The sequence below is a fragment of the Ursus americanus genome, chromosome 13 (genome assembly GCF_024610735.1).
Source record: "Ursus americanus isolate L20-20 chromosome 13, mUrsAme1.1.p, whole genome shotgun sequence".
Classification (NCBI taxonomy): domain Eukaryota; kingdom Metazoa; phylum Chordata; class Mammalia; order Carnivora; family Ursidae; genus Ursus; species Ursus americanus.
Window position 1 is genome coordinate 63957960 of NC_142139.1, and position 27741 is coordinate 63985700.

The 27741-nt window shown below is 37.2% G+C and overlaps 2 protein-coding genes across 13 annotated transcripts in view; one reads left to right on the forward strand and one right to left on the reverse strand.

Annotated features, from left to right (window-relative positions):
- The window catches only part of HMBOX1 (homeobox containing 1), a 189140-nt gene extending 185015 nt beyond the window's left edge, over nucleotides 1-4125 (reverse strand). For all 12 annotated transcript variants that reach the window (XM_087866603.1, XM_087866602.1, XM_045774093.2 and 9 more), the window contains exon 1: nucleotides 3830-4125. The gene's annotated coding sequence lies outside the window, so the exon portion shown is untranslated. The remainder of the gene's footprint in view (nucleotides 1-3829) is intronic.
- A 471-nt stretch (nucleotides 4126-4596) lies between these two features.
- The window catches only part of INTS9 (integrator complex subunit 9), a 104193-nt gene continuing 81048 nt past the window's right edge, over nucleotides 4597-27741 (forward strand). The window contains exon 1 of the mRNA XM_045773969.2: nucleotides 4597-4634. Coding sequence (XP_045629925.1) covers nucleotides 4626-4634 — 9 coding nt within the window. The 5' untranslated portion in view covers nucleotides 4597-4625. The remainder of the gene's footprint in view (nucleotides 4635-27741) is intronic.

Consider the following 27741-nt stretch of genomic DNA (forward strand, 5'->3'; position numbering starts at 1 on the left):
GAATCTGTTAAAATAATGGTTTATAATGATACTGAAAATCTCTATAGCTTCTATAATGTGGACAGCATATGGTGGTAGTTACTCTGGTTTCCAGTTTTAGCCACTGTTTAGTGTCCTGTTATTTGTGGTTCAGATTTCTTTTTTACAGGTTGCATGTCTCATAAATATATACCAATTTCATATACAAGCAAAAGTAAAGGTGCTTTATGTGGCCTATGTAAATGTAGCTATATGACACTCTAGACAAGCTGTGATTCCCACTAACAATTTTTTTTTATAAATTAAAGTTCTATTGAATTGAGAAGCAAAAGGCAACAGTTAAGAGAAAAATTTGGCCAAAACGCAAAGGGAGCTACAAAATTAATTCTGGAAGCCAAAAAAACCTAAATAAAGCAGGTTTTCAAAACAAACCCAACATATTTTCACTGAGCACTTCTTAACCTATAAACATTCACATTTTTAAACAGCTGAATGGTACAAGAACTTTCATTTATGAAAAATGACATCCTAGGATAAATTTCTAATTTCCAAGAAAAATAACTCAAGTTTAAAGATCTGCATACAAAAATAATAGAAGCAAGAGCTGCAAAGAAATGAACCCAAAAGCAAACGTGGTTTTACAGGAAACATGGAAGCTGTCTGCAACATTTAAAAGTGAGATGGACTGAATATAACATACACAAGACCCCAAATGAATAAATTTAGCATAAATATCCCCAATGTCTTCAACATCTACTGAAATAAGCAATTCCATTCCAATAGATACTTGCCACAAAAATTGCCACAAACTGGTTACTTCTATTTTTTTAAAACGATGAAACAATGAGAAATTTGTTGCAATATATTTTATAACTTACCAATAATGAGCTATTAAATTTCTATTAGTGATGCTTCAACTAAGGATTTGGTTAAGAAGAGCGAAATCTGTTCATAAAGCAATGAAAATGAAGCCTCACTAAAGACATTCAACATAAAGCTGACCCCTCAAGGCTCCTTGATGCACATTTGCAACCACAGTATTCATGATATGCAGTACACTAAACTAGCAACAGATTGGTTAAAAACAGTTTGGATTCTCAACTTCCCATAATACAGGCAACATTTTTAGAAGCAATCATATTAAAATAAATGTGTCTTTCACAGTTACGGGATGAAATTTTAAGCTGGACAGGCACCAATGCCCTGATTTTCTACTTTTTTCATAAACCATATGACTTCCACATGCTGACAATGTTTTATGCTTTAACCTGCAGTAAAGGCTTTACATCATTTTAATGCTCAGTGCTTAAAATGTAACAGAATCACCCTCGCCAAATGCAAGGAATATGTTTGGTTTACTTTTAGTGATTTCAACCAGACTACTAGTCAGAAAAAGTTTAATGAAAGCTTTTCCCAGTAAGTAACTTTGCACTTCCATGGAAGAAAACAAACAAAAAGGAAATGTGAGGTAAGGGTAGGTGGAAGAGATAATACTGTTTTATTTTTCCAACTCTTAAACATTTTAGTTTTTATTTCTAAAATAAGTATTGAACATTTAAAAACTCTATATCTTACAGAATATCTTTCAGCAAAAATATATTATGTAGTTACATAGGATTTTCCTTCAGTTTTGGCAAAGTAAGTTTCAGATTAAGATAGAAGGTTAAAACAAAAAAATTATGGGGTCCTAGTCCAAAACAAACCAAAGGTTCGGCTTTGTATCATCATTTTTTATACTCTAAATTTGAGATTTAGAAGACATCAATTTTTTTTTCTATTCAGGTCAATCTAAATATACATACTACCTCACGTTTACAGTCAGCTTATCTGTGTGAATGATCAACTGCAGGAATTTCAAATCAAAGGTTATAAAACATACCATAAACTGCATACTGTATCTCTGTGACTTTCAGTTTTTATGGAATCTAAAATCTAAAGTCCTTTACTGATAGGTTCGAGAATTGGTAAATTTGGAGCCAAATATGTAAATACATTAAGTCTCAACAGTCAAAAAAACAATTATGCCAATTCCTTTAGTTATGTAAAGGTCCATTCCACAAAAAAACTGTCACAGAAGGAGTGCTATTGAAAACCTTCTATTTCAGACTGAAGAAACTACAAAATATATGGTCTTAAATTCTCCTGGTGTAATGTTATTAAATATTAAAGACTGTGAGAAAAAAGAGATGTTGCAATCCTCTTGCCTTTATAACTCTACTTGAAACTTGAGAAAAAAATCAGAATTCAAATTTTCCGAACTTGACTTATAATTCAACTAGATCTAGCAACTTAGTTGTGCGATTTTAAAATTAGTTTAATGCAAAGCACTTCAATCCCAATGTGACAATTACCTGTGGCATAAATGCAAAGTAAAAACAAGTGCAAGTCCTTTTCATCTAATGATGCATTTTATAGTAAAATCACAAAAAGCACAACTATATTAGCACAAACTAAATAAACAGGCACAGGAGGCATCATGCCCATCGGGGAAGACAAATGTAGCATGCCAAGAAAGAAAGGAAAGACTGAAGGGGGAAGAAGGGAAAGTGGAAGGAAGGGAGGGAAGAGAGGTTTCTATACCTGCAGGATCCCAGAGAAATGAACTAGTCACATCACTCTACCCTATTAGATACATAAGGGGTTTAAAGCTTCAGGATAAAAAACAGCAATCACTTTACACCATTCAACTTTATATAGTATAGTGTCTTTAATGTCAACTGCCTTCCATCCTTCACTCACCCAAGGCTTCCTCACTCTTCCACACCAGCTTTCAGACAAATCCGAGACAGAACAGGGTGGAGTAGAAGAAAAATACAAGCAGCGCCTATCAGCTACTCCCCCCGCTACCAAATAATTTCCAACAGTTTTTCCTACTTAGGAAAATAAGTCTCCCTATCTCAAGATACACAACAGTCATCCTATGTCTTTAGTAGACACACAGAGACGCATACCCATGTCAGCACTCCAGACCCCCACCGCACGCCCCCGAATCTTAAGTAATGTTTAATGCATTTAACACGAAGACGACGAGATACATCTACCTACTGTTTCGGGGTGAGGGTGGGTGGAGGACTCCTTTCAAAGTAGCCCCAATAGTGTAACCAAAACACGGTTCCGGAATAAAATATTAAGAACACTTTTCCTTTCCCACCTATATATGGACTTAAGGATGCAAAAATCCATCTCCACACCACCTCATCTATAAAATTCTTCAGCCCGGAGTTTGGGGTGGAGATTCGTCCAGGGGAAGGGACAGAGGCGGGGAGAAGTGTGAGCGGGCAATGGGACACAAACGAGTTGCTAACCCCAGCTACCCCGCACCACGTCGCCAGCCCAAAGGTCCAGGACCCGGACCTCACGCACGCTTCTCTCCCCAGGCCCAGATAAAAGCTATGACTCCAGCTATCTAACTTCCTATCTATAGACATTTATTCAAGACTAACATATCACACAAGTCACGTCACACAGTTTAAAACACAGTTATAAACCCCAAACAAACCCACACACCTCAAATTCACCTCGCAGTTTCCCAAACTCCAAACAGGAGACCCCACCTCCAGGATTCAAACCTTCCGCCCACAGTAGAGGAAACCAGGAGAAAAGAGTTGGGGAGCAGCCGACGCCTTTCAATTACCGCCCCCCACAAACTGCCCCACCCCACACCCTGCGTCCGGGTTACCCACTCGGAAGCCCCCTGCTTCCTCCCTCCTCTCAATCGGGCCGCTTAAGAGACCCATCCCCAGCCCTCTCACTTACTCCCCAAAACCCCTCAAAAAAAAAAAAAAAAGTGAAGAGAAAGAAGTGAGGAAAGAGACTTTAAGTAGTCCGGCTTCAAAACCGCTCGACTCACCTCAGAATCCTTGCTGAGTTCTCTCCGCCCGGCACAGCCCCCTCCCCAACGTCCCAGTACGAAGGGCTGAGGCAGGGAGGAGGGGAAAGCGGGAGGGGGAGGGGTGTCTTCCGCGTGGGGCGCCAGTCGGGAGGGGACTGGGGAGGGGTTGAGGCCGGCGCAGGAAGAGGAGAAGGGGGAGGGGAGGCCCCTATCTCCCAGTCTCCCCCTGAAAACCTCCCTTGTCTCAATCACATCAGACTGACTGTCTTTGTCTGGCTGACAACCGCCATATTGATATCAACAGCCCCGCTCCCACCTGCTGCCGCCGGGCGGCCCTGGGAGTTGTAGTTCTTGCCTCCCCTGAGTAAAAGCTCGGGATTCGGCAGCCAGAAGCCCCAGGGAACTACAGCTCCCGGCAAGTCCCACGCCCGTCCGCCTTCCCACAGGGAGGAGGAGTAAGGGGTGCCAGAGACATGGGGACTACACATCCCAGAATACCATGGGACCCAGGCCCAGAGAGGGGACATGATATCATGCTGGGGTGCAGAGAGAGGATGAATTGGCGGCCGGGATGAATTTGAGCTGGCCGAAGGAGGCGTTGGAGAGGAAAGGGACGGAAAAGAAAGATGACCACAGTTCCCATGATGCACGGAGAGATGACTACATTTCCCATGATGCCCCGGGGAGGGGGCGAGAGAAGAAGGACTGCATGTCCCGCGATGCTCTCGGCGGGCCGGTGGCGGAGATTGAACCGGAAGACGCCCTCTGCGTTTGAGGAGTGGAGTGTCTGGTACTGAACAACCAAAAGTCCAGTATGAAACTGGTGAGTCTCTGCTCCTAGGTCAGAGAGCAAAGGTGATGCCATATCCTTTTGGACTTCTTCGTTTGCACCTTGGGAAGGGAAGTAGAAATTGGGTGGACCAAGGAAAGCTGCTGTTGTTGAAGAGGTTTGAATCCTATACCCCCACCCCCACCCCCAGCTGCTTGGAGAGCTTATCCATCCATTGACGGGTCCCTTTGGTTAGATAACACGTTGACTCTGTCGTATTTCTTCTACGAACCAAGGTTGGGCTTTATGAGCTAGGTTTGACTTTTCAGCTGCCACGTGGGTGTTGTAATAGGTTATTTAATTCTTTCCATGCTATTAGCACTTGAGTAGCCTTTCTCCCTACCGTTGTTGAGGCGGCTTTTATTAGATCTGAGCGGAGAGTAGGAAATATTGGACAGAGGGTAATCACTTATTAAATTTTGTATTATAGACTCCTAGCTGCCCTAGGACTTCAGAGAAGGACGAAGTCAGGGTGTGATTTTGGAGGATTTGAGTCTTAAACACTACATACTGTGGGCTGAGAGGAAGTGTTAAGGTATTCCCCCCACGGACTGCATGAACCAAGGTTAGAGGAAACATGCCAGCCAGTATATCTGGAGAAGTCTTTGCATCACAAAACCCAGACATTTTGTTTAGAAAAGCTTCTCAGACCTTTAATTTGGGCCGTTTTACTTACCGTGCATAGATCTAACTAGTTTATTCTACCTGTATAGAATTAGTAATAGCATTAATTAGGAGGTGTGAGATGCTGTTTCTCAGCCTTTTAAAGTTAATGTTCCTGCAGCCAAGTATGCCAAGCTTTACTTTCTATGATTTTTATACAAAAACAAAAGGTTTGTTTTCTTATTTGAACATACTTTTCCAAAGTGTGCACACACGTGCGTGTGTACACACACACACACACACACACACACAGTACAGGCTTATACTCTGCAAAGTGTCAGCCGTTTTGTGAAAAGAAGTCAGAGAAAGTATTAAAGTAGATTCAGCTCCAAAACTCCTGCCGTTTAAAACTGCCCTTAGGTAGGGAGAAGGGCACAGATCAGTAAACCTTGACTGTCAATTTGCTCCTGGGTCTGAATGTGAAACATTTAGGAATGCAGAATTGAAAGTCACTGCCTTGCCCTATAGAAGGAGGCGATTTAATGAAGATAGGAAAGAAAGCCAAAATTACAATTCATTGCAATTCATGGTAAAATAAAAACGTGTTCAGGGTTTGGGGAATTGAGAAGGTAATGGAGTGGGGGAGAGGTGGAAGACCGCTTCCTGGAAAGGACCCAAACTGATAAGAAAGATGAGTAGGCCAGGGCCTTCCATGAAGAGGGTTCAGGTTACAGGTGCAAAAGAGCTTGCACCTAAGTGATTGGAGGCACAGACCGTGCATCCCCAGTAAATGTTAAATCATATTTGGTGAGAAGGCATGCAGTGTGAAACAATTTTTTCCATAAAAATGCATTTGGCTGAGAGTCTCAGAGAGCCAAGATTTACTTTACATATACCTTGTTTTGGCTCATAATATCCTCCTGCGTAATATATTTACAGATGTGGAAACATGGAAGGGAAAAGAGTAGAAACTTATTTTTTCCTTTAAGAACCAAAATATGCCTCCTAGGAAGAGGAAGTGTTCTATCTATAGTCCCTCCCTCTTTACTTTCAATCCGTGTGTTACATATTAAAACTCATTTGGTAGTTGTTAGATCTTTAAAGCAGAATTACCATCAACATAGCAAAGTGGTTTCAAAAACACTGATGCTCACTTAGTTTTTTGTGTGTCATGCCTCATAAAGTTGAAATAAATCATCCCGTGGCCCAAAATTTTTAACTTTGTATACTGCTTCAGGAATATGTAGTAATGAACCATGCTTTACATTCATATCATGAAACACAGAAGTACATTTTATTGAGCACGTTCCTGTTTTTGAGATTATGACTTCCCAGAATACCCTCCCCATGCACAATCTATTACCACATCTTGTTGATTGATGCTACCTCTGTTCTTGAATAAGTCTCTTTCTCTCCAGTCCCACTAATACTGCCTTTGTACTGGCTCTTTTCACTTGATACTTGGAATTCAACAATACTTTCTAACTGATCTCCCTGTCTTCAATCTTAATCCCATCCAGTCTATTTACTGTGCATCTCAGAAGTTGTTTTAAATTGCAGAGTTCCATAAAACCCCTCAGTAGCTTCCTTTGCCCTTAGGATAAAGTCTTACAATTCTTACTTGGCTTACTTGGTCCTGCAGAATATGGCCCTGCCTACCTTTCCAGGCTCATACTTACCCCTCATCTCCCTTGCTCTCCTGGTTCCAATTATATTGCCCATCTTCCAGTTCCTTAAACTCACCATACTTTTGCCTCTGGGACTTTAAGTGTGCTGCTTTGCCTTCAGTGCTTTTTTGCCTGCCTTATTTCTTCATATATCTCAGGTCTCTGTTTAGTACTTCTTCAAGGTTTCCTTGAATTGGTTACTCCTGTTAATATGCTTCCTTGGCACATTTTCTTTTTGTAGCACTGCTAGTTATTGGTTTTATGTCTTTCCTCCCTCATATATTCCCAGGGCCTGACACATAGTATGTCACTGAGTAGTTGTTGAATGAATAATCTCTGAAGGATTATCAAGGTTTGTGACTATTGATAAGAAAAATTAAGGAGTGTATTTAAAACATTAAAATAAGCAATATCCATTGGAGTAAAATAATATAATAATAATAATAATAATAATAATAATAATAATTGCTACCTTTTGTGGAGCAGTTACTGTGTGCCAGGCACTGTGCTAGGTACCATGTAGTGTCCCACTTACTCCTTTGATTTAGGTGATAGTATTCCCATTTTACAGATAAAGTCTGAGCCTCAGAAAAGTGAAATGGCTCAAATTTACACAGAGGGAAAAAGTAGTAGAACCAAGATCTGAATCCTGGGTTCCTTCCTTAAGATTCTTTTCCTTAGTGAGGGCCAGGATTCCAGCACCTTGCAAAGTACCTGGCATATGTTATCTCTTAATAAAAGGAAGCCAGAATGCATACTGGGAGAATTTTTTCCAGGCTGTTTTTAAAATTAGCTTTAAATGTGAGTTTGATTAAATTAAGATCTTTAAAAAAGATTTTTGGTAAAAAATTAAAGTTTGGAAACTTCCTTGATAATATAAAGGGCTCCATATCAGACCATACCAATTCAGCAAGTGCCCAAGTTAGTTTTTATACTACCCAATTTAACCTCTGTAATAGCATTTATAGTTCTCTAACTTTATACATCACTCTTTTGGTGGCTTTTCACACACCCAAGGGAAGACCACGAATGTCATTATAAAATATTCCTTGGATATCTCCTTCTTAGAAAGCTACCAATTCAAAGGATTTTAATTACTGTCTATAATATTGTGCAATATTCAGGCAGCTTTGTTTAACTGAAGAAAACTTATTGGCACCTTCAGTTAACCAGAATCATTTTTAAAGAACAGGAAAATTAGAAGTGTATCCTCTAAATTAGCATATTTTAGAGGCTGTTCTGTTTTTAGTGTAAATTGAGCCTACCTGGGTATACCCCAATGGCCAATTCGGGAAAGGATAGAAACTAGAATTTATCAGGGTCCTTAGCAAAAACATTGAGGAACAAAAAAATACTGAATACATTGACAAATTGAGTTTAAAATATCGTATCCAGGAGTTTAGTCATTCAAATAGAGGAAGGTTAAAGTGAATAAGATAGTAAGAAGTAGTTCAAGAATGCAGCATGTGTCATACTTTCTATGGATCCAGAGATGGAGAGAATCTTCTAGTTTATTAAGTCAACAAAGATTTATTATGCAACCGCAGTATACCCTTGGCATTCAAAGTTTTAATACTTTCCATTTAAACTCTTACATTTGACCCCAAAGATTGATGACAGGAAATTGTTTATGATTTTACTGAGGCATAAATTTGAATATGACTTTAAGATTAGTGATAATCTGGGCCCTGGGTGGCTCAGTCAGTTAGTGTCTGCCTTTGGCTCAGGTCATGATCCTGGGGTCCCAGGATTGAGCCCTGAGTTGGGCTCCCTGCTCAGCAGGGAGTCTGCTTCTCCCTGTCCCTCTCCCCCTGATTGTGTTCTCTCTCTCTCTCTCAAATAAATAAATAAAATCTTAAAAAAAAAAAATTAGTGATAATATAGTGAATGAACCTGATTGCCTCAGAACCCATGGCTCTCTGTAGTTATTGTTGCTCTTTTGTTAGTTCTGAAAGAAAGGTCGTTTAAATGCTTGTTATGCTATACTTTTTGAATTTGATGGAGGAAATTATATGCTGTAGTTGTATTTACAAAGTTAAAAACCCAGGAAATGTTCTTCAGTGATCTGTGCTCCTTTATACAAAGTGCTGTTTTGGTACTACTGGCTTTTTGGGGAAGGCTCAAACTTTTAACTCACCATTTCTCCTGGGAAAACAGAGCAAAGAAATGGATTCATGGACTGTTCCCAGTGGGAGACAAATAAAACACCAAGTGGAACTGTAGATGATCTCCAAGATCTTTGCTTGAGATGGGCAAATTCTGCCCCAATCATTAAAAAGGGGTGTGGTTATTCCTCACCTTGGATCTGAGAGTGATAGATTATTTCTCTCATTTCCAGAATCGCAGAATGCTTTTGGCTTCTTAGAACTTGGATCAAGAATAGACAATCTCTTGCTATAAATTACAAGCATTCACAATTTTACCAGTGCTTATTAATTCACCTATTATGGTGCAGTTGTTAAAATGTCAACCTGATTTCACTATCTTTTCTGTTTCTCTTTGCTGGTTGATTAGAGTGCCCTCGTGTGTCTTTATGATGTAATATCATTTCGAGCTTCCGAAAGGTCATATTTTATCACCACCTCAGTATGATAGGTTTTTTCCTTTCTTTCCTCAAACTGAAAAGCAATGTGTAACATAAGGCCAAGTCACATACTTTATTCAGCGGTGCTCTGAAATAAAAATGGATATTTTACTTTGGGGCATTTCAAAGTCATAATTGTTGTTACTCTGAAGATTAGATCTTTTATGCTTAAGGTGGAAATAAAAAAGTACACCAGTAATAGATTTTTTCCAGCAATAACAGTTGAATTGAAAAATATATATATGACTCACAATATAAGCATGACAGCATTAGTGTTGCATATAACTATAGTAGCATATCTGTTTTGTGCCTGGTTTGCTTTGAGCACTCAAATGCCACTGCTGTTGGCTCTGATGATCAGCAAAGTGTACTTGACAGACAAGGGCCAAGAGTGTAGCATGGCATGGAAATCAGTAAAACCCAACATTCTAAATGGAAAACTTGCTCCTGGCTCGCTAAATACCAACAGAGGTCCAGGCATACGTGGCCCCTCAAATCTCCATTATTATTCATTTATTCGTTCAACAAATCTTCCTGACCAACTGTCTCCTCTGTGCTAGGCCTTGCTCGAGGTACTGGGAACAGAACAGATTTACTTCCTGCCTTTACGGAAAGTAATGTCTAGTGGGCTTACTGTGCAATTCAAATAATATTACAGTGAATTTCTGATGTAGAGACATCATCAGGCAGTGGCTCAAGTATTTTTTTAATGTAATGGTCAAATAATGCATTTAATTGTATCCAAGAATATGCCTTCTTAAAATTTTAGTAGTTATGGCCGACTTGCCCACTAGTTTACCATTGTACCAATAGTGTATGAGAATGCATTTCCTCCCCCTTGCCAACAATGCCATCTGTTTCTTTACTCTTACTATGTGTCTTACTAATGCAACTTTCTTTTTCATCAATCCTCACACTCTCTTGTCTCTTAAACTTCAGCCATATTTAGTAAAACATCCTTATAGTAGTGATATATGGATGTGGGAAAATGTACCAGAAAGGGGAAACACATTTCTTTATATATAAAAAAAAAATGGTGTCATAAGAATCTTTAAGAGGAATTTTTTAAACACTCTGTGGTGTTGCTTTGAAAATGCTGATGCATGGGTGTAGTAATTAAGATGGCAGTATTATGAGATCAAATGGATTGGAGAGGCAGCCAGGCCAAGTGTGCATAAATGACAGAGGAGATCCCCCATCATCCCCAGAAAGGGATGATCTGTGAGATGAAGCTAAAACTTGATATATCAGGAAGGACTGAGGAAAAGGTAGATGCCAAAATTTGCAGAGATCATGAAAAAAGGCAAGACTGCAAACCAAAAGGATGAACGGTAATAAGAAAGACTGTAAAGGGAAACAAGTCAGTTTGAAAACCCCTAGGCACTCAGTGATCAAGTCTATGTGATGGGAACTTTACTGTGAGAAAAACAGGAAGTTTCAATTGTCCCTGATTGACCATATATCTAAAGGAAATGCCTTGAAGGTCTGAAACATTTAAATTTATTGAAAGCACAACTGAATGAACTTTAGCTCTTTCAAGGATATATAATCAGATAGATGGTGTTCAAGAAGGTGATTTTTTAATAGGAATTGCAAAACGAAAACCCTTTTGGCCCTTAAGGTACAGTTTATTTTTCATCATTCATGTTTATGAAGAGGGGGGAGGTGAATAATTAAAAGGTCTTGCATAATCCATTCCTCACATTTATGGCCTAAGCAAAGATACTCTTTTCCTAAATACAATATTTCTGCATTTTTCTATTTCAGTGAAAGAGAGGAAGGCATAATTAGATGTTCCAATTTAATAAATCTTCCTTCCCATATGTTTTTCTAGCACGTGGAAATATGAGTAAACAAGCAGTAGTGTTAATAATGTAGAGGATATTATTATTATAACCATTACCTTTTTTTTTTTACATTTTTAAAGCAGCTTTATTGAGGTATAATTTACATGCCACAGAATTCATACATTTAAAGTGCAGTGACTTTTAGTAAATTTAGAGTTATGCAACAATTACCACAATCCAGTTTTAGCATACTTCCATCACTCCGAAAAGATCCCTTATGTCCATTAGCAGTCAATCCCCGTTACTACCTCCAGGCTCAAGCAACTGCTTATCTACTTTCTGTCTTGTAGATTTGCGCTTTCTTGTCATTTCATATAAATTAACTACTACAATATGCAGTCTCTTGTGTCTGACTTCTTGCCCTTAGTATAATGTTTTCGAGGTACACCCATGTTGTGGCATATACCGTTTAATAATATTCCACTCTATGAGTATACCACATTTTGCTTATCCATGTACCATTTGATGAACATAAGGATTGTTTTCACTTTGGGGCTATCGTTATGTGGAAGGTTTCCATTTCTAATATCTCCATGTTTGCATTTCTTTTTCTTACGTGATTGCACTGGCTAGAACCTCTAGTACAATGTTGAAGTGGTGTGAGCAGACATCCTCTCAATCTTTTCCCAGTTCCCAATCTGAGGGGGAAAGCATTTACTCTTCCGCTACTGCATATGATGTGAGCTGTAGGTTTTTTGTGGATACCCTTAATCAAATTGAGGATGTGCTCTTCTATCCTTAGTTTATTGAGCATTTTTATCGTGAATGGGTCTTGGATTTTATCAAATGCTTTTGGGTGGGGGTATCAAGATGATCATATAGTTTTTGTCCTTTATTATATTAAAATGGTATATTACCTTGGGTGAATGTTGAATGTTAAGTCAGTCTTACATTCCAAGTATAAGTCCCACTTGGTCATGATATATAGTCCTCTATACATATCACCAGAATTGGTTTGCTAATATTTTGTTGAAGATTTTTACATATATATTCACTAGAGATATTGTTCTGTAGTTTTCTTGTAATGTCTTTGGTTTTGGTATCAGAGTAATATTTTTCTCATAGAATGAGTTGGGAAGAGTTCCCTCCTCCTCTGTATTCTGGAAGAGTGCTCAAAGAATTGATATCATTTCTTCTTTAAATGTGTGATAGAATTCATCAGTGAAGCCATTTGGGCCTGGACTTTTCTTTTGGGGCAGATTATTAATTGACTAATTCACTTTCTTTACTTGCTACAGGTCTCTTCAGATTTTCTGTTTGTGCATTACATTTTTTAGAAATTGAAGTAAAATATACACAACATAAGATTAACTTTTAACCATTTTTTTAAAGATTTTATTTATTTATTTGACAGAGAGAGACAGCCAGTGAGAGAGGGAACACAAGCAGGGGGAGTGGGAGAGGAAGAAGCAGGCTCCCAGCGGAGGAGCCTGACGTGGGGCTCGATCCCAGCACCCTGGGATCATGCCCTGAGCCGAAGGCAGATGCTTAATGACTGCGCCACCCAGGCGCCCCAACTTTTAACCATTTTTAAGTAAAGTTCAGTGGCATTAAGTACATCCACATGGTTGAGTGACCATCACCATCCGTCTAAAGTTTATCCATGTTGTAGCGTGTGTCAGAATTTTCTTCTTTTTTAAGGCTGAATGATATTCCATCAAATGTGTACACCACATAAAGCTGCTTTGAACATGGATGTACAGGTATCTGTTCAGATCTCTGCTTTGAATTCTTTGGGATATTTTTCCAGGAATAGAATTGCTGAATCACGTGATAATTCTCTGTTTAACTTTTTGAGGAACGAACGTACTGTTTTTCACAGCATGTGCACCTGCACCATTTTATGTTCCCAATAGCAATACACAAGGGTTCTAATTTCTCCACATCTTCACCACTCACCAATACTTGTCATTTTCTGTTTGTTTTGATAATAGCCATCCTAACGGGCGTGATTTTCATTACATTTCCCTAATGCTTACTGATGTTGAGCATCTCTTTCTATTTTTTTAGATAGGTAATGTATTGTACATTGTTTAATTTAAAAAAAAATGTGCAAGTTTAAGAGAAAAAAAAAAAGTGAAGAGATCTGCTCCTCTCTTTATCTTCCTCCCCAAGAGCAATCTCAGTTATCAGTTTCCTTTGTACCCTTTAGAGATACTCTGTGGATTTACATTTATGTAACTTCCATCCCTTTTTTATTTTCTACATAAATGGTGATATCCTACCCACACTGGTTTTGCGAATTCCTTTTTCTTTTTTAAGTTAGAAATGTATCTTACCTATCATTTCATATCAATATCTAGGACTTGTTCATTTTATAAAACACTACATACTCAGACCTAATGAATCAGAGTCTGCATTTAGTAAGATCTTGGGTCATTTGTTTTCATAGTTCTTTCATTGTAGACAATGAAATATTTCCAGTGTTCCTTTCAGATATTTTTTAAAAATACTTCTAACAGACACTTTGTATTTTTATTGTCTAACGGATGAGTTTAGAATTATGGATGTTAGGCTGGAAGATATAGTTCTACCCCCACCTACACCCCTCATGACGATTTTGAAAATCATTCATTGTTAAAAGTTTAGGGCATGGTTGTTACTAATATAAAATGTAACATACGAAATTAGTGTCAGCGTATCTCAAAACTATGTTCATACCGTTGCTAGAAAATAAATCAGTTGTACAGTGTTTTGTTGTTTAGGTATGCATAATTTATCTGGCCAAACCTTCATCAATGAGCATTATGTTGTTTCCAATCTTTTGCAGTTAGAAATCATGTTGCATGATAATCTCCTTTGTGAGCATCTCTGGAAGTATATATGTAGGATACATTTCTGGGTGAAATGGATGGTTCAAAGGGTATGCGCATTTTTTATTTCATTTTATTGCCAAAATGCCCCCATAGAGACTTATCAGATTACACTGTCTCCAGCAGCATATCTCAGTGTACCACTACAATATAACCATCAAACTGTCTTTATTTTTTCCTCACTGAAAAGTGAAAAAATGGTCTGTCATTATACTTTTTAAAAAATTTTTCTCCTGTGTGTAAGATGTAGGACATCTTTTCATGTGTCTACAAAAACATCTGTATTTCTGTTTTCTACTCAACTCTTTTATCCCACTTGATCTATTTTACAGTACTACATTTTTATTTTTTGTAGTTTTAGAGTGTATTTTAATATCTTGTAGTATTTGTTCCCACTCATTGCTCTCTACCTTAGAATTTTCCAGACTGCTCTCATTTTTTTTCCACATAAAATTTAGAACTTTAGATGTCCTATAAAATTGAGAATTATTAATTCCCAGTAAAATCTCTCTCATATTTTTATTGGAATCAGGCTAAATTTATAAAATGTAAGGAGAGAATTGACTTATTTCTTTCAACATGTCATTGAGTCTACGGAACAAATGGCTTTTCCTTTATTTAAACCTTTTCTTAAAAATTATCTTTTTTATTGTTACTATAATTGGTATCTTTTCCTAGATAGTTTACATACAAGAAGGGTATATCTTTTTTGTATTCTCTCTACGGCCCCTTGTTGAATTCTTTCTTTTAATTTTTAGTAGTTATTCCGGTGAATTCTCATGGGTTTTCCTGGCGTATAACTTTGCAGATAATCTTTTAAACCTCATTTTTTTCTGTGGTGTAATTGCATTGGCTTATACTTGCAAGTTAGTTTGGAATAGGAGTGGTGCTGGTAGACATCTCTGTTCTATTTCTGACATAAATGGACATGCTGCTTTAAACTCAACATGTCACTGTTAGATCAACTTTCGGCTTGAAATTTTTGTATATTTTAATTTACATGCCATAGCTAACTACTTTCTTGCTCCAGAATTTTCTAGTCACTAATAAAGTGAGATTCTTTCATATAGACCAACAATAAGTCATTTCTTAAGGGGGAGATCTATTTGTGTTGTACTGTTTGCTCTAGGCAGTTAATTATATCTTCCAAGCCATTTCCAGACTTTTGAGAAAACAATGGTTTTTATAACTTAAAGTCTTGGGTGGTGTATAGCAGATTCACAGAAGTAAAAGACTTCTATGACCTTAAGAGAAAATTGCAGGCTTTCCTTGGAAAACAGAACAGCCAGAAATAGTTTCTCTCTCTGTACTTAAGAGACAGGCCTGATAAAGGCAAGAAATGTAAACAAATCGGTCTGTTAAAATAAACATAATTACCACACCAAAAAAAAAAAAAAAATCTCTGTGGAAACAAAAAAAGGGTTCAGAGCCCTAGGCAAGGACTTATTTATTTTAAGCTGTATTTGATTCAAGCTATGTAAATCCAATAGGAAGAAACTGTTGATGAACAGCTATGTGATAGTTAAAATTAACAGATAAGAGAAGCAATAACAAAAATCCTTTGTTTGGCTGCATGATCCAACAAATGTTATTAAATGCCTATCTCAAACAAAACCTCCTTGATGCCGTGGGACATACTAAAGATGAGTAAGACATAGATCCTACTATCAGTAACTGACTATTTAACAAACCATGGACACAGTGTATTGTGTATGCTCTGTATGTATGTGACTGTATGCAGTTTTAGTAATAGACTGTGATAAAGGCAGTAGTGGGGTATGTGATAAAGGCAGTAGTGAGGTATGTAAGGTTAGGATTATGAAAGATGTTTTCCAACCAGAAAGTCAAAGTTGCCTATAGAAGTCAAATTTGAGTTGGCCTTGAAAAGTATGTTGGCTGGCAGGTATCTCAGAGGCTAAGTTTTGTGTCCCTGCCATTGGGTCAGGGGTGGGATTGCTGGGGGTTATCAGGAATGAAAGTTAGAAAGGTAGATTGAAGCCACAGTGGTGACTTTGCATACGAGACTTAGTGGTTTGGACAGTAGCAGAATAAGGATATTTAAAAAACATCTATTTCGAGGAAGTTTGGGAACTTTAAAGCTTTACTTTTTTTAAAAGATTTTTTTTAAAGATTTTATTTATTTTATTTATTCATCTGTCAGAGAGAGAGAGAGAGCGCACGCGCACAAGCAGGGGGAGTGGCAGGCAGAGGGAGAAGCAGGCTCCCCAGTGAGCAAGGAGCCCAGTGTGGGACTTGATCCCAGGACCCTGGGATCACGACCTGAGCCGAAGGCAGACCCTTAACCCACTGAGCCACCCAGGCGTAAAGAATGTGTAAACACATGGAGCCTATAAATTCATCTGTTGGGAAATCTAGGACAAAGGAGTTGGAAGAACTGTATTTTACACACTTAAGAAAAACTTTGGAATGTGAAATCAAAAAGTGTGATTCACTGCAGTTACAGAAAATATTTTGAAAAGTGAAATATAATCAAAACAAGAATAATTAGGGAGTTTAGCAAATGTGTCAAAGCAAATGCAAAGTCAGAATTTACCTTACTTAGGACAAGATTTTTCTAAGTACTTTATGAGGATATCTCATAAGCAGTAACAGAATTCATAGATACATCAAAAGCTAAAAGGGATCCAGAGAATTCAACAATCCGTGGGACCAGTTGACAGGCACCGTATAAGAACAATACCCAGATAGGAAAAAAGGAAAGAACAGAGACAGTGAATTCCTTGACATTCACCTATATTGAGAAAAAGCTGGGCAAGGGTCCCTTTCCTGCAGAGCTGATAAATGCATAGAATATTCTTGGTTACATCAACAGCTTGGATATAGATAAATCACTAGAAAGTGTGATGCCATCTTCAGATTTTTTTTCATATAATTTTCATATAGTTAAAGTAGCATAAATTTCAAGTGTGCATGTAGTTTGATGAATTTTTATCTAGTTAGACTTCCATGTATATTCTCGTTTGTGTCTGGCTTTAATTCAACACGTTGTTGACCTGGAAATTTTAAGGGATGGAAACTGTTGACTTGTTGCCTAACCTATGTCACCCATGTATAAAGAGCAACTCCCCAGAGGACTGGCCAACTACCTGTGGGATTACCATCTCTTTGTAGGGTTCTGGAAGGGACCCTGAGAAACTCAGCCTGGTAAAACCTATTTATGGGCTTGGCAAGCTGCTGCAGTTCAGTGGGAGACTGTCAGGCAAACACAGCATGGTTTCTTTTAAAAAGAAATCAATCTGACTGAACTATCAGAGTTCTGCAGAGGGACTAAATAAAGCTTGTTTCTTCAATTCACTCGAATTTTTGGAATGCTTTCCTCAAAAAATTATAGAATCAATAAATACTCATAAAATTTTTTTTCAGAATATAATTGAAAGCTATAGAGAAGGAAACAAAGATCACCTGTCATCTCACTACCTAGAATAATCACTGTTTAACATTTTGGTGTGTAATCTGCTCTGCTGGATGTGTGCAATGACATCCTTCTATATCAGTAACTCTTAAGTTATAAATCTGTTAGGGTTAGATTCCACTGAGTGATAGGAAGGCTGAAATAACCATGACTTAAATAGGGTTGATGTTTCTCTCTTATGTAAATGAAGTCTGAGGGAAAATAGTCCAGGGCTGATAGGGCAGGTCCATGATCCTTAGAGACCCAGACTCTCCCTGCTGGCTTATTGTCCCACCATCTTCAGTATGTGGCTTACTCTCTGTGATCCAATATGACTGTACCAGCTAAAGCTGAGGTCCTTATTTCCAGCCAGGAGGAAGGAGGAAGGGGCAGAGAAAGGGTGCCCCTTCCCTTTGTTAGTTTCTCTGAGTTGCACATACCCCTTTGATCTATCTTTTGGCCAGAATTTACATTGCTGCGTCTAGTTGCAAGAGAGACTGGGAAATGGTCTTTATTCCAGGTGGCTAGAATTCCAGCTGAGATTTGGGGTTCTCCTATAAAAGGACAGAGGGGGATACAGATAATGAGACAACTATCTCTGTCACAAGCCTTTCCATTTTAAATATTTGTATTGCTCATTTGGGTTATTTTTATACTATTACATTATGTGGTTTTATTCTGCTCTTGAACATTGTGGTTTCCATCCCCTAACTGTCCTGCACAGTGCTCAAGAGAACATAGTTATTTACTTTTTTTGCACAACTTTTTTTGCACCCATCTGGTTTTTTTGCTTAGTGTAAGTAAATTCCTTAAGTAGAATGGTGAGGTCAAGGACTATACATGTGCATTTTAAATTTTGATTCAAGATTGCTTTTCAGAAGTTCTTTCATTTTCATCTACCAGGAGTAACTGAGAGTTTCCATTTCCCCATATCCTCATGATTAGTTTCTTCAGGTGAGTGTTTGGACAGACCATTTCCTCACAGTATAGTTTTAATCTGCACTTCTATTACTTGTAGAAGTTTGACCGTCTTTGCATTTGTTTTTGGTGATTTGGGTATTATTAGGGGGCCCTTTATATTCTTTTACAAATTACCTGTTTGTGGTTTTTCCCTGTTTTTCTGTTGCAGTCTTTGTCTTTTTCTTACTCAGTTAATAGAGTTCTTTATATATTAAGGATATCAGTTCTTCGTCTTGGTTTTACAAATGGTTTTTGCCAGTATATCTTTTTTTTGCCTTGTTTTAGAGTAGTTTTGAGCATACTAAAGTTTTTAGTATAAATAAACAAATCTATCGTTATTTTCTTCTCGGATCATGGCTTTAGGGTGGCACTTAAAAGTCCTTTTCTATGCCAGGATTATATCAAATATTTCCCTAAAGTTTTAGAATTTCTCTGCTAGGATTCCATACAAAGATTTTTAAATAAGTGTTTTATCAACCACAACAAACTGAAAATCAAAATCAAACTACTTTCTCTAGTAAGTATGGGTCTCTCTGCTGCTATTTTTGTAGGGTCATTATTAATTCGTAAAAGAAGCTGCCTCTTCTCTTTTCTCCCGAGGACCCAGATGGTACAGGCAAAGGAAAACTCTTTCCTTTACCCTGACCCCTGACATGTTAACTGTGTGACTAGTAGGAAATTTTTTAGTTGAAAAACTTTTTCTAGACCCCAAAACTAATTGCTGATAGCCTGGTTTTTGTCCAGATATAAATGTATGTGAAGAACCCAGCATGAAGTGCTCAATCAATGGTAGCTGTTTTTATAAACTTCTTTACTTAATGAAAAGCAGTTTGTAAATCCATTTCTTTGCAAATCTGAAGTGACTGAAAGGGGCTTTTCCCCAGTCCACCCAGAAACATATTCATTTAAAGACTGAGTTAGGAATATTCCTCTCTGTGCCGATATGTATTATTTCTAATACCCATTATTTCCCCCTAAGTAGAACAGTTTTGTCAACATTGAAAGTCTGTTAGAGGGGTGCCTGGATGGCTCAGTCGGTCGGGTGTTCGACTCTTGGTTTCAGCTCAGGTCATGATCTCAGGGTGGTGAGATCAAGCCCCGAATTGGGCTCCACGCTCAACAGGGAGTCTGTGTGAAGATCTTCTCTCCCTCTCCCCCCATTCTCTCTCTCTGATAAATAAATCTTTAAAAAAAGAAAGAAAGGAAGGAAAAGAAAGAAAGTCTGTTTGGTTAGGTAACACCTCTTCCCAGTTATCTACACAAATGCGCAGGAAACTCTCTTGTGACCATAGTATCTGTGCTCTTTCCTTAATGCTTAACTCTGATGTCTGCATTTGTCTGGACATTGAACCTTGAACCAATGCATTATCTGTGATTTGAGGGGGAGAAAAAGTGCACAACTTTTTTTAATATGACTAGAATAAACTCCTAGTCTTGAATTAATATTAAACTAATAAGTTCCCTTTTTGATGCTGATCTTAGCCACTTACTAGTTTACCATTTTGTTAACCTTTTTCCTTTTTTCTTGCTCATTGCTGCAAATTTTCAACAATTTGTATAAATTCCATTGCCTTTAAATTGCCTCTTCTTTTACATAATTCATCCCATAAATAATACTTATCATTCCCATATCTCTTTCTCCTCTTAAAAGTTTCTTTACCTTTATCCATCATAATTATATGTTGCTTTTTACTAGCACTTTTATCAGTCTTGCTGCTTTTATTCTTAGAGGACATACTGGGTTAATAATTTTCATTAAACACCTGAAAACCAATCACAAATAAAGCAAACATCATAGAACAAAAACAACTCATAGGCCTGTCATATATGATCTTTAATGCAATTTCTTTTTGATGGTGGTGGAGCACAGCTTTTACTCTGAAGTGTAGGTATTTACATAGTTGGTATGAAAGATTAGGTTAGAGGGGTGCCTGGGTGGCACAGTTGGCCGAGCGTCTGACTTGGTTTGGGCTCAGGTCATGATCTCAGGGTCCTGGGATTGAGCCCCAAATCGGGCTCAGCAGAGAGTCCGCCTGAGAGTCTCTCTTCCTCTCCCTTCTGCCCTCCCCCCCCCATAAATAAATAAATCTTTGAAAGATTAGGTTAGAGTAGTACTTATTATTTTAATTTATTATTGCCCTTAGCTATTTCTACCCTTAACTCTGTCTCCCGTATTCCTTCTTTCCTGAAAATGCTGTTATCTCTTTACTCTCAACCTCTTTTAAACCTTTGTTGCCCTTAAGGAGGGCAAGTGATGTAGTGAGCACTGGGTGTTATATTCAACTGTTGAATCTCTGAAATCTACCTCTGAAACTAATAATATACTATATGTTAATTTAAAAAAAACTTTGTTGCCAATAGAAACTTCTATGGTAATTACTCTGTATTCCAAAAGAGAAAAAAAAAATTCTGATCCAAAAAAAACACTGGTCGAAATTTGGTTTTAAAAAGAACTCGAGGGGCACGCCTGGGTGGCTTAGTCGGTTAAGCGTCTGCAGTCTGCTCAGGTCATGATTCTGGGGTCCTGGAATCAAACCCTGCATCGGGCTTCCTGCTCACTGTGGGAGCCTGCTTCTCCCTCTCCCTGTGCTGCTCCCCCTGTTTGTGCTTTCTCTCACTCTGTCTCCTGCTCTCTGTCAAATAAATAAATACAATCTTAAAAAAAAAAAAAAAAAAAAACTGAGGCGTATCTAAAGTAGAAAGTGAAAGTTGCAGTATTGTCAATCACCCTCTCCCCTGAAGTAACCACTTTTTACCAGCATGGTATGTGCTTTCAGTCTTTTTTTAAATTATGTATCTACATAAATGGGGTCATATGCATAGCTCTGTGAACTTATCAGTGCATCAACTCTAATTACTTTTTAACATTTTTAAAGTTCTGGTACCAGACAGCCAGTGGTGTTTGTTCCCAAGCCAACCCCTACCTATTTTCCTCTCCTATCCTTAATATTTACTGTCAGCATTCCCACCCCTCCTGAACTTAAGTTGGGCTGTTGGGTTTTTAGACCACTCTCTGCTTCTTTACTCATTTGCATGGAGAGCCAAGTCAAGGAAGAGAATAAGCAGGAAGGAGCAGCCATGTGTCAGTTACCCAGCTGAGTGTGTTATCTAGCCACTCTCCAACCAGAAAGTGGCTTCACTGTGTTCACCATGCATGCTGCAGATTTTCTGCTCAAATGGAAAATCATCCCTCTATCCAGCTGTGTAGTCAGCTTGACAGTGAGTATGATTGGCACATTTAACAGCTCTCCTGCAAGATAAAATCAAGATGTAAAGTGAAAGAAAGTGAAAGATTACCAAATAAAATTGAGATGTATTTATAGAAGTCTCTGAGTGTTGGAGGGCCTGGCCCAAATTCTTAGCAGGGATAATAGTTCCAAATTAGGCAAATTTGGCTCAGCGGAAGCCAGTTTAACTCAGGATGGTGTGGGTTAAGGCAGAGATTCTCAATAGAATGTGCTCTCCTCTTTCCGTGCCACACTAAGAATCTTATACATCCTCTTGGGGCATGGAGTATCTCCTTGTGCACTCTAACTACTGATGGCAACAAATGTATGTATGTTTACTCAGGGTGTTGGTACAGAGAAAAGTTCACAAGCCCTGTAAGGGTAGGTTTCTCATTTTTAAAAGAGGTATTTGGACTAGATGATCTTAGAATTCCTTCCAGGTTATAAATTGTATAATGTCATATTTTCAAATAGTCAGTTGTAAAGAACATAGTGGCATAAACACATCTTGATGAAAGGTTATATAAAAGAGCAAGGAGGTTTGGTCAACCCAGTGAAATGATGGAATAGTGAGAAGCAATATTTTTGTGTTAAGAGAAGGGTTAGAAGTAATCTGGTTAAGTCTCCTCATTTGTCAGGTGAAGAAATTTGAGGCCCAAAGTATTTAGGGATTTGTTTGGACTAATAACAAATCAGAGGCAAAGTTAGGAACTAATATATTTTTTTAAAGATTTATTTATTTTATTTATTTGACAGAGAGAGAGCCAATGAGAGAGGGAACACAAGCAGGTGGAGCGGGAGAGGAAGAAGCAGGTTCCCAGCAGAGGAGCCTGACGTGGGGCTCGATCCCAGAACGCCAGGATCACGCCCTGAGCTGAAGGCAGACGCTTAACGACTGAGCCACCCAGGCTCCCCAGGAACTAATATTTTATGCCTAGAGCTAATGCTTTATATTGAATACTGTGGTACACAGCCCAGCAATAAAATCTAACTCCAATTTTTTTAAGCTAAAGATAAATTTCTACTTTGGAAAACAGTTTGGTCGTTTCTTATAAATTTAAACATATATAGCCCAGCAGTGTCACTCTTAAGTATTTACCGAAGAGAATTGAAATCATACGCCCCTACAAAAACCTATATGTGAATGTCTATAACTGCTTCTTCATATTCAGCAAAAACTGGAAACAACAACCCAAACGTCTATCAGTTTGGGAATGGATAAGCAAATTCTGGTACATCTGTACATTGGAATACTTCTTAGCAATGAAAGGAATGAACTATTGATAGCAACGAAAAGGATGAATCTCAAAAGCAGTATGCGTTGCCACCTGGGTGGCTCAGTCAGTTTAATGTCTGCCTTTAGCTCAGGTCATGATCCCAAGGTTCTGGGATGATATCCCTCATCCAGCTCCCTGCTCAGTGGGGAGTCTGCTTCTCCTCCTACCTTTCCCCCCTGCTTGTGATCTCTCTCTCTCTCTCTCAAATAAAATCTTTTTAAAAATTTATGCTCATAATATATGAAATTTCTAATTTCTCTGCATCCTTGCCAGCGGGTGTCAGTCTTTAATTTTGACCCTTCCAACTAAGATTACAGTGGTATCCTATTGTGGTTTTAATATGTATTTCTCTAAGGACTAGTGTTTAGCATCTTTTCATTTGAATATATTTGAAGTTGTAAGAATTCTGCATTCAAGTTCTATATGAGGTATGTGTGTTGCAAGTATTTTCTACCAGTCAGTTATCTTACATTTTCTGAAGAATGTCTTTTGAAGAACAATTTCTCTAATCTAAGAAATTTTTGCCTAACTTAAAGCACAAAGATTTTCAGCTGTTTTTCTGGATTTGCCCTGTCCAGTACAGAATCCACCAGCTGCATATGGCTTTTATTTTTTTTAATTTTTATTTGTTTATTTATTTACTTATTTGTTTGTTTTGCATATGGCTTTTAAACACACTGTTATTAGTATGACTAAGGAACTGAATTTAATTTTTTTTTAAGATTTTATTTGAGAGAGGGCAAGAGAGAGAGAGGAGTCAGGGAGGGGCAGAGGAAGAAGCAGACTCCCCTCTGAGCAGGGAACCTGATGCAGGGCTCGGTCGCAGGACCCTGAGATCATGACCTGAGCCGAAGGCAGACACTTAACCAGCTGAGCCACCCAGGAGCCCCAGGAACTGAATTTTAGATCGTATTTTATTTTATTTAAGATTTTATTTTTTTATTGAGAGAGCACACAGACACACAAGCTGGGGAAGGGGCAGAGAGTAAATGAGAGGGACTCTCAAGCAGACTCCTTGCTGAGCTCAGAGCCCATAGCAGGGCTCCATCTCAGGACCCTGAGACCATGACCTGAGCTGAAATCAAGAAACTGAGCCCCCCCGGCCCCCCAAATGGTATTTTATTTTAATTAAACTTTAAAAGTTGATAGTTCAGTTATTGAGAAAATTTTTACTGTGTTTGGAAGAACTTGGGTATGTAGATCTACTTTTTCAGCTAAGTTTTATGCAATCTAAATGCATATGCAGTATTTCAGATGAAAATTTAGCATCTGAATTGAAATATGCTGCAAATATAGCATTCACAGTAGGTTTTGAAGACTTAGTACCATGAAGTAATATAAAAATGTCTCATTAATATTTTTATATCAATTATATGTTGAAATGAAAATTTAGAAATATTTGGGTTAAATGAACTATATTACTAAAATTAATTTCACCTGTTCCTTTTACTGTTTTAATTTAGCTCCTAGAAAATTAAAAATTAGTATGTGGCATGCATTGTATTTCTATTGCATGTACTTTTCCAGAGGTTTTCTTGTTTTAGCTCTTCCATTTAGTTCTATAACCCATTTCAAGTTCAAAGTTCCCTTTAAGCCTAATGTTTTATGATTTTTATGAAGGCTAAGAGTGTGATGAACATAAGACTGAGAAAAAGAATTAAATTTTTTAAAAATTTGTAGATTTTATCATTAGGAAATACACATTTAAAAAATATTAAAATATACTAGGGTACAACTCAGGGATATAGAAATGACAGTGTCAGTAGCTTAATTAACTGGTTAAATGTGTTCCTTCCTTGGTCTATCCCAAGCTGCCTGCCTTAGAAGTAATCGAGCAGGGGTTAGTGGTACAACAGGAAAACAGTATTGAGAGAGAAGTTAGAAAAGATGACTACTAAAAACTGTAGTCACTCCTACTTCTGAGATCCTTAATTTTTTTTTCTATCCAACTATCCTATCTATATTAAACCTGTTGCTCTTATCATAGTATACTACCATAGGTTTTCTTCTAGTATATTAGTGGAATGATTTAAGAAAAGACATTTAGAATTTGTGCTGGTTTGAGTGCAAACTCAGTTTGTTACTAACTGTGTGATCTTGGGCTTTGACAATCGAGTTGGTATCAATACTATTTACTTTATTCAGTTGTTGAGAAAGAACGAATACTGGATAAAAAATATTTGTCAGCAATTCTTATTGTTAGTGAAGGTAATTCATACAATGAAATTTCCAATTGTTCCTTCCTAAGCTAGGGTCTAATTTTATTTTTAGAATTCCTTTTCAAGTGTCAGCATTAATGTGTATTTTTATGAATATGTATATTTTATAAATATAGCCATCGTGTTACTATAACATTTCTGGTAATTAGATAATGATCAACACCATTTGAAAAACTTCTTGTAAAATTATAAAGCCTTGCCGAATCTTGTTAGAGAAGTGTTTTGCCAAATTTCCTAAGACTAGGAAAGCATCAAGGAGTTCACTGAAGGTACTAATGTAATCTCAAAATTTTAGACTAGAAATTTTAGACTAAATTTGTTTCTTTCCTACCCCTGCCCAAGGCCATATTTGAATCATCCTTCTCATGAGGTAGCAGCATTCTCATGTATTCCATTTCTGTTGCCTTGTCAGCAGTTTTAAGTCTTCTTTACTTTTACATCAGGACATGTATAATACCAAAATGAAAATTATGGATCATTATCACTACTCAGCACAGTTCCTTAAAAATTAACAAATATATCTAGCAAATGGTATACTTATACTAAAATATCCATTATCTCTTGAATTTTATTTTTGTACCATGAGACCTTTGTTGTAAGGAAAATAGCACTACAGATTTTGACAATAGTAGGAAAGGTATAGTTACATAATTCCAGTGTCTGAGGAAGTGTCTGATAACAATACAAAAAAACCCAAAAACACCTTAGTATTCGTTACCAACGTTGAATAGATGTTAATAGTTTGCCCTTTTGTTGTAATCAGTTCTCCTCCCCTCCCATCGCCCTTTTTAAGGACGTAAGTTATAGCTAAAACTAAGATCACCAACCTTCACTTTTCCTCCCTCTTCCCAGGTTACTGCTTTCCTCAGGTTGATGTGTATCATACTGTACATGCTTCTATTAGTTTAGTCTATGTTATAGTATGTATTCAATATTATTAGGTATTGACAAGTTATTCTCCAGTCACACCAATTTATACTCTATTTTTACTATATTCTCATCGATACTTAGTTATCATCAGTCTTTTTGCTCATTATTGTCTTATTTTACATTTCCCTGATTCTAACGATTTGAGCTTTTTATACTACATTAACTTCCCACTCTTGTTTCCTCATTTCTTTTGAGTTTTAAAATCTTTTTTGTTGTTGATTTATATGAGTTCTTAATACATTAGTAGTGCTTTTTTAGTAACACGTATTGGAAATATCTTCTCCCAATCTCTGGCTTGTGTTTTCACTCTTTAATGGTATCCTTTGAAGATTTTCATTTTAAACTACTGTAGTCAAGTTTCTTAATCTTTCTGTTATGGTTTGTACTTTTTTGTCTCTTAAGAAATTCTCCACTACTCCAGGGTAATAATTTTTTTATCATTCAGTAAAAGTTTTAAAGTTTTTACCTTCATATCTTCAGTATTTAAGTCATCTGGAATTAATTTTTGGTATGATGCAAAGTATTTTTTTTTTTCAAATGGATTGCAAACTTTCCCAGCACCATAAATTGGAAATGCCACTTTATCATATGTCATGCCCAGAGATATGTGTATGTGTGTCTCTTTTCTGGACTGTTTATTCCTACTTCACTGGTCCATTAGTTATCATAGTGTAACATCCAACTTTTAATTACATTATGGTAAGTTATAATGTCAGAAAATTTAATTCTTCTTTAATCATTGGTCTTTAATATTTTCCTAGGTAATCCTAGCCCTTGACTCTCCCCATATGATTCTTAAATTTTATAGAAAGTAGGTTAGTGAGAATTGCGATTTTTTGCAACAGTTTATTTTCCTTTCCAGTTAATATTATCTTTAAGTAGAGTTTTATAATTTTTTTGGTAAACATTTTACACTTCTTTTTTCGTTTTATGGTACATTTAATTTTCTGCCATATAAATGGTATTCTGATTTTTAACTCATTACTTTTACTAATTGTTGCTGGCATATAAGGACTCAATTAATTTTGGTACATTGATTTTTGTATCCAGCAACCTTGAGGAACTCTCTTTTTAGCCTAATAGTTTGTTTTTAGAATGTTTTCTAATCATATCAATTGTGAGCAATGACTGCTTTTATTTCTCCATTTCTAATTACCTTTTTTAGTTTTCTTGCCTTATTGCATTATATAGCATTTCCAGGTATCGTGTTAAATTTAAGCAGTCATAGTGAGTATCCTTGTTTTGTTCTTGACTTTAAGGAAATAGTTTCACATATTCATCATTAGCTGTGATGTAGGATTTGGTTAGGAACCTTTTATCAAATTAAAGAAATACCTTCAATTTATAGTTTGGTAGGAGTATTTGCCTAGAATCAGTGTTGTGTTTTTCAAATACATTTTCTGAATCTATTGGGATTTGTTTTTTCCTATATTCATTTATGTGTGAATTATACTAATAGGTTTTCTGATGTTGTACCAGGAAGCCGAACCATTACACAAGAATCAATTGGCTAAAAGTATTTTTTTTTTTTTAATGTTGTATTTGAATCAGAAACAACCTAA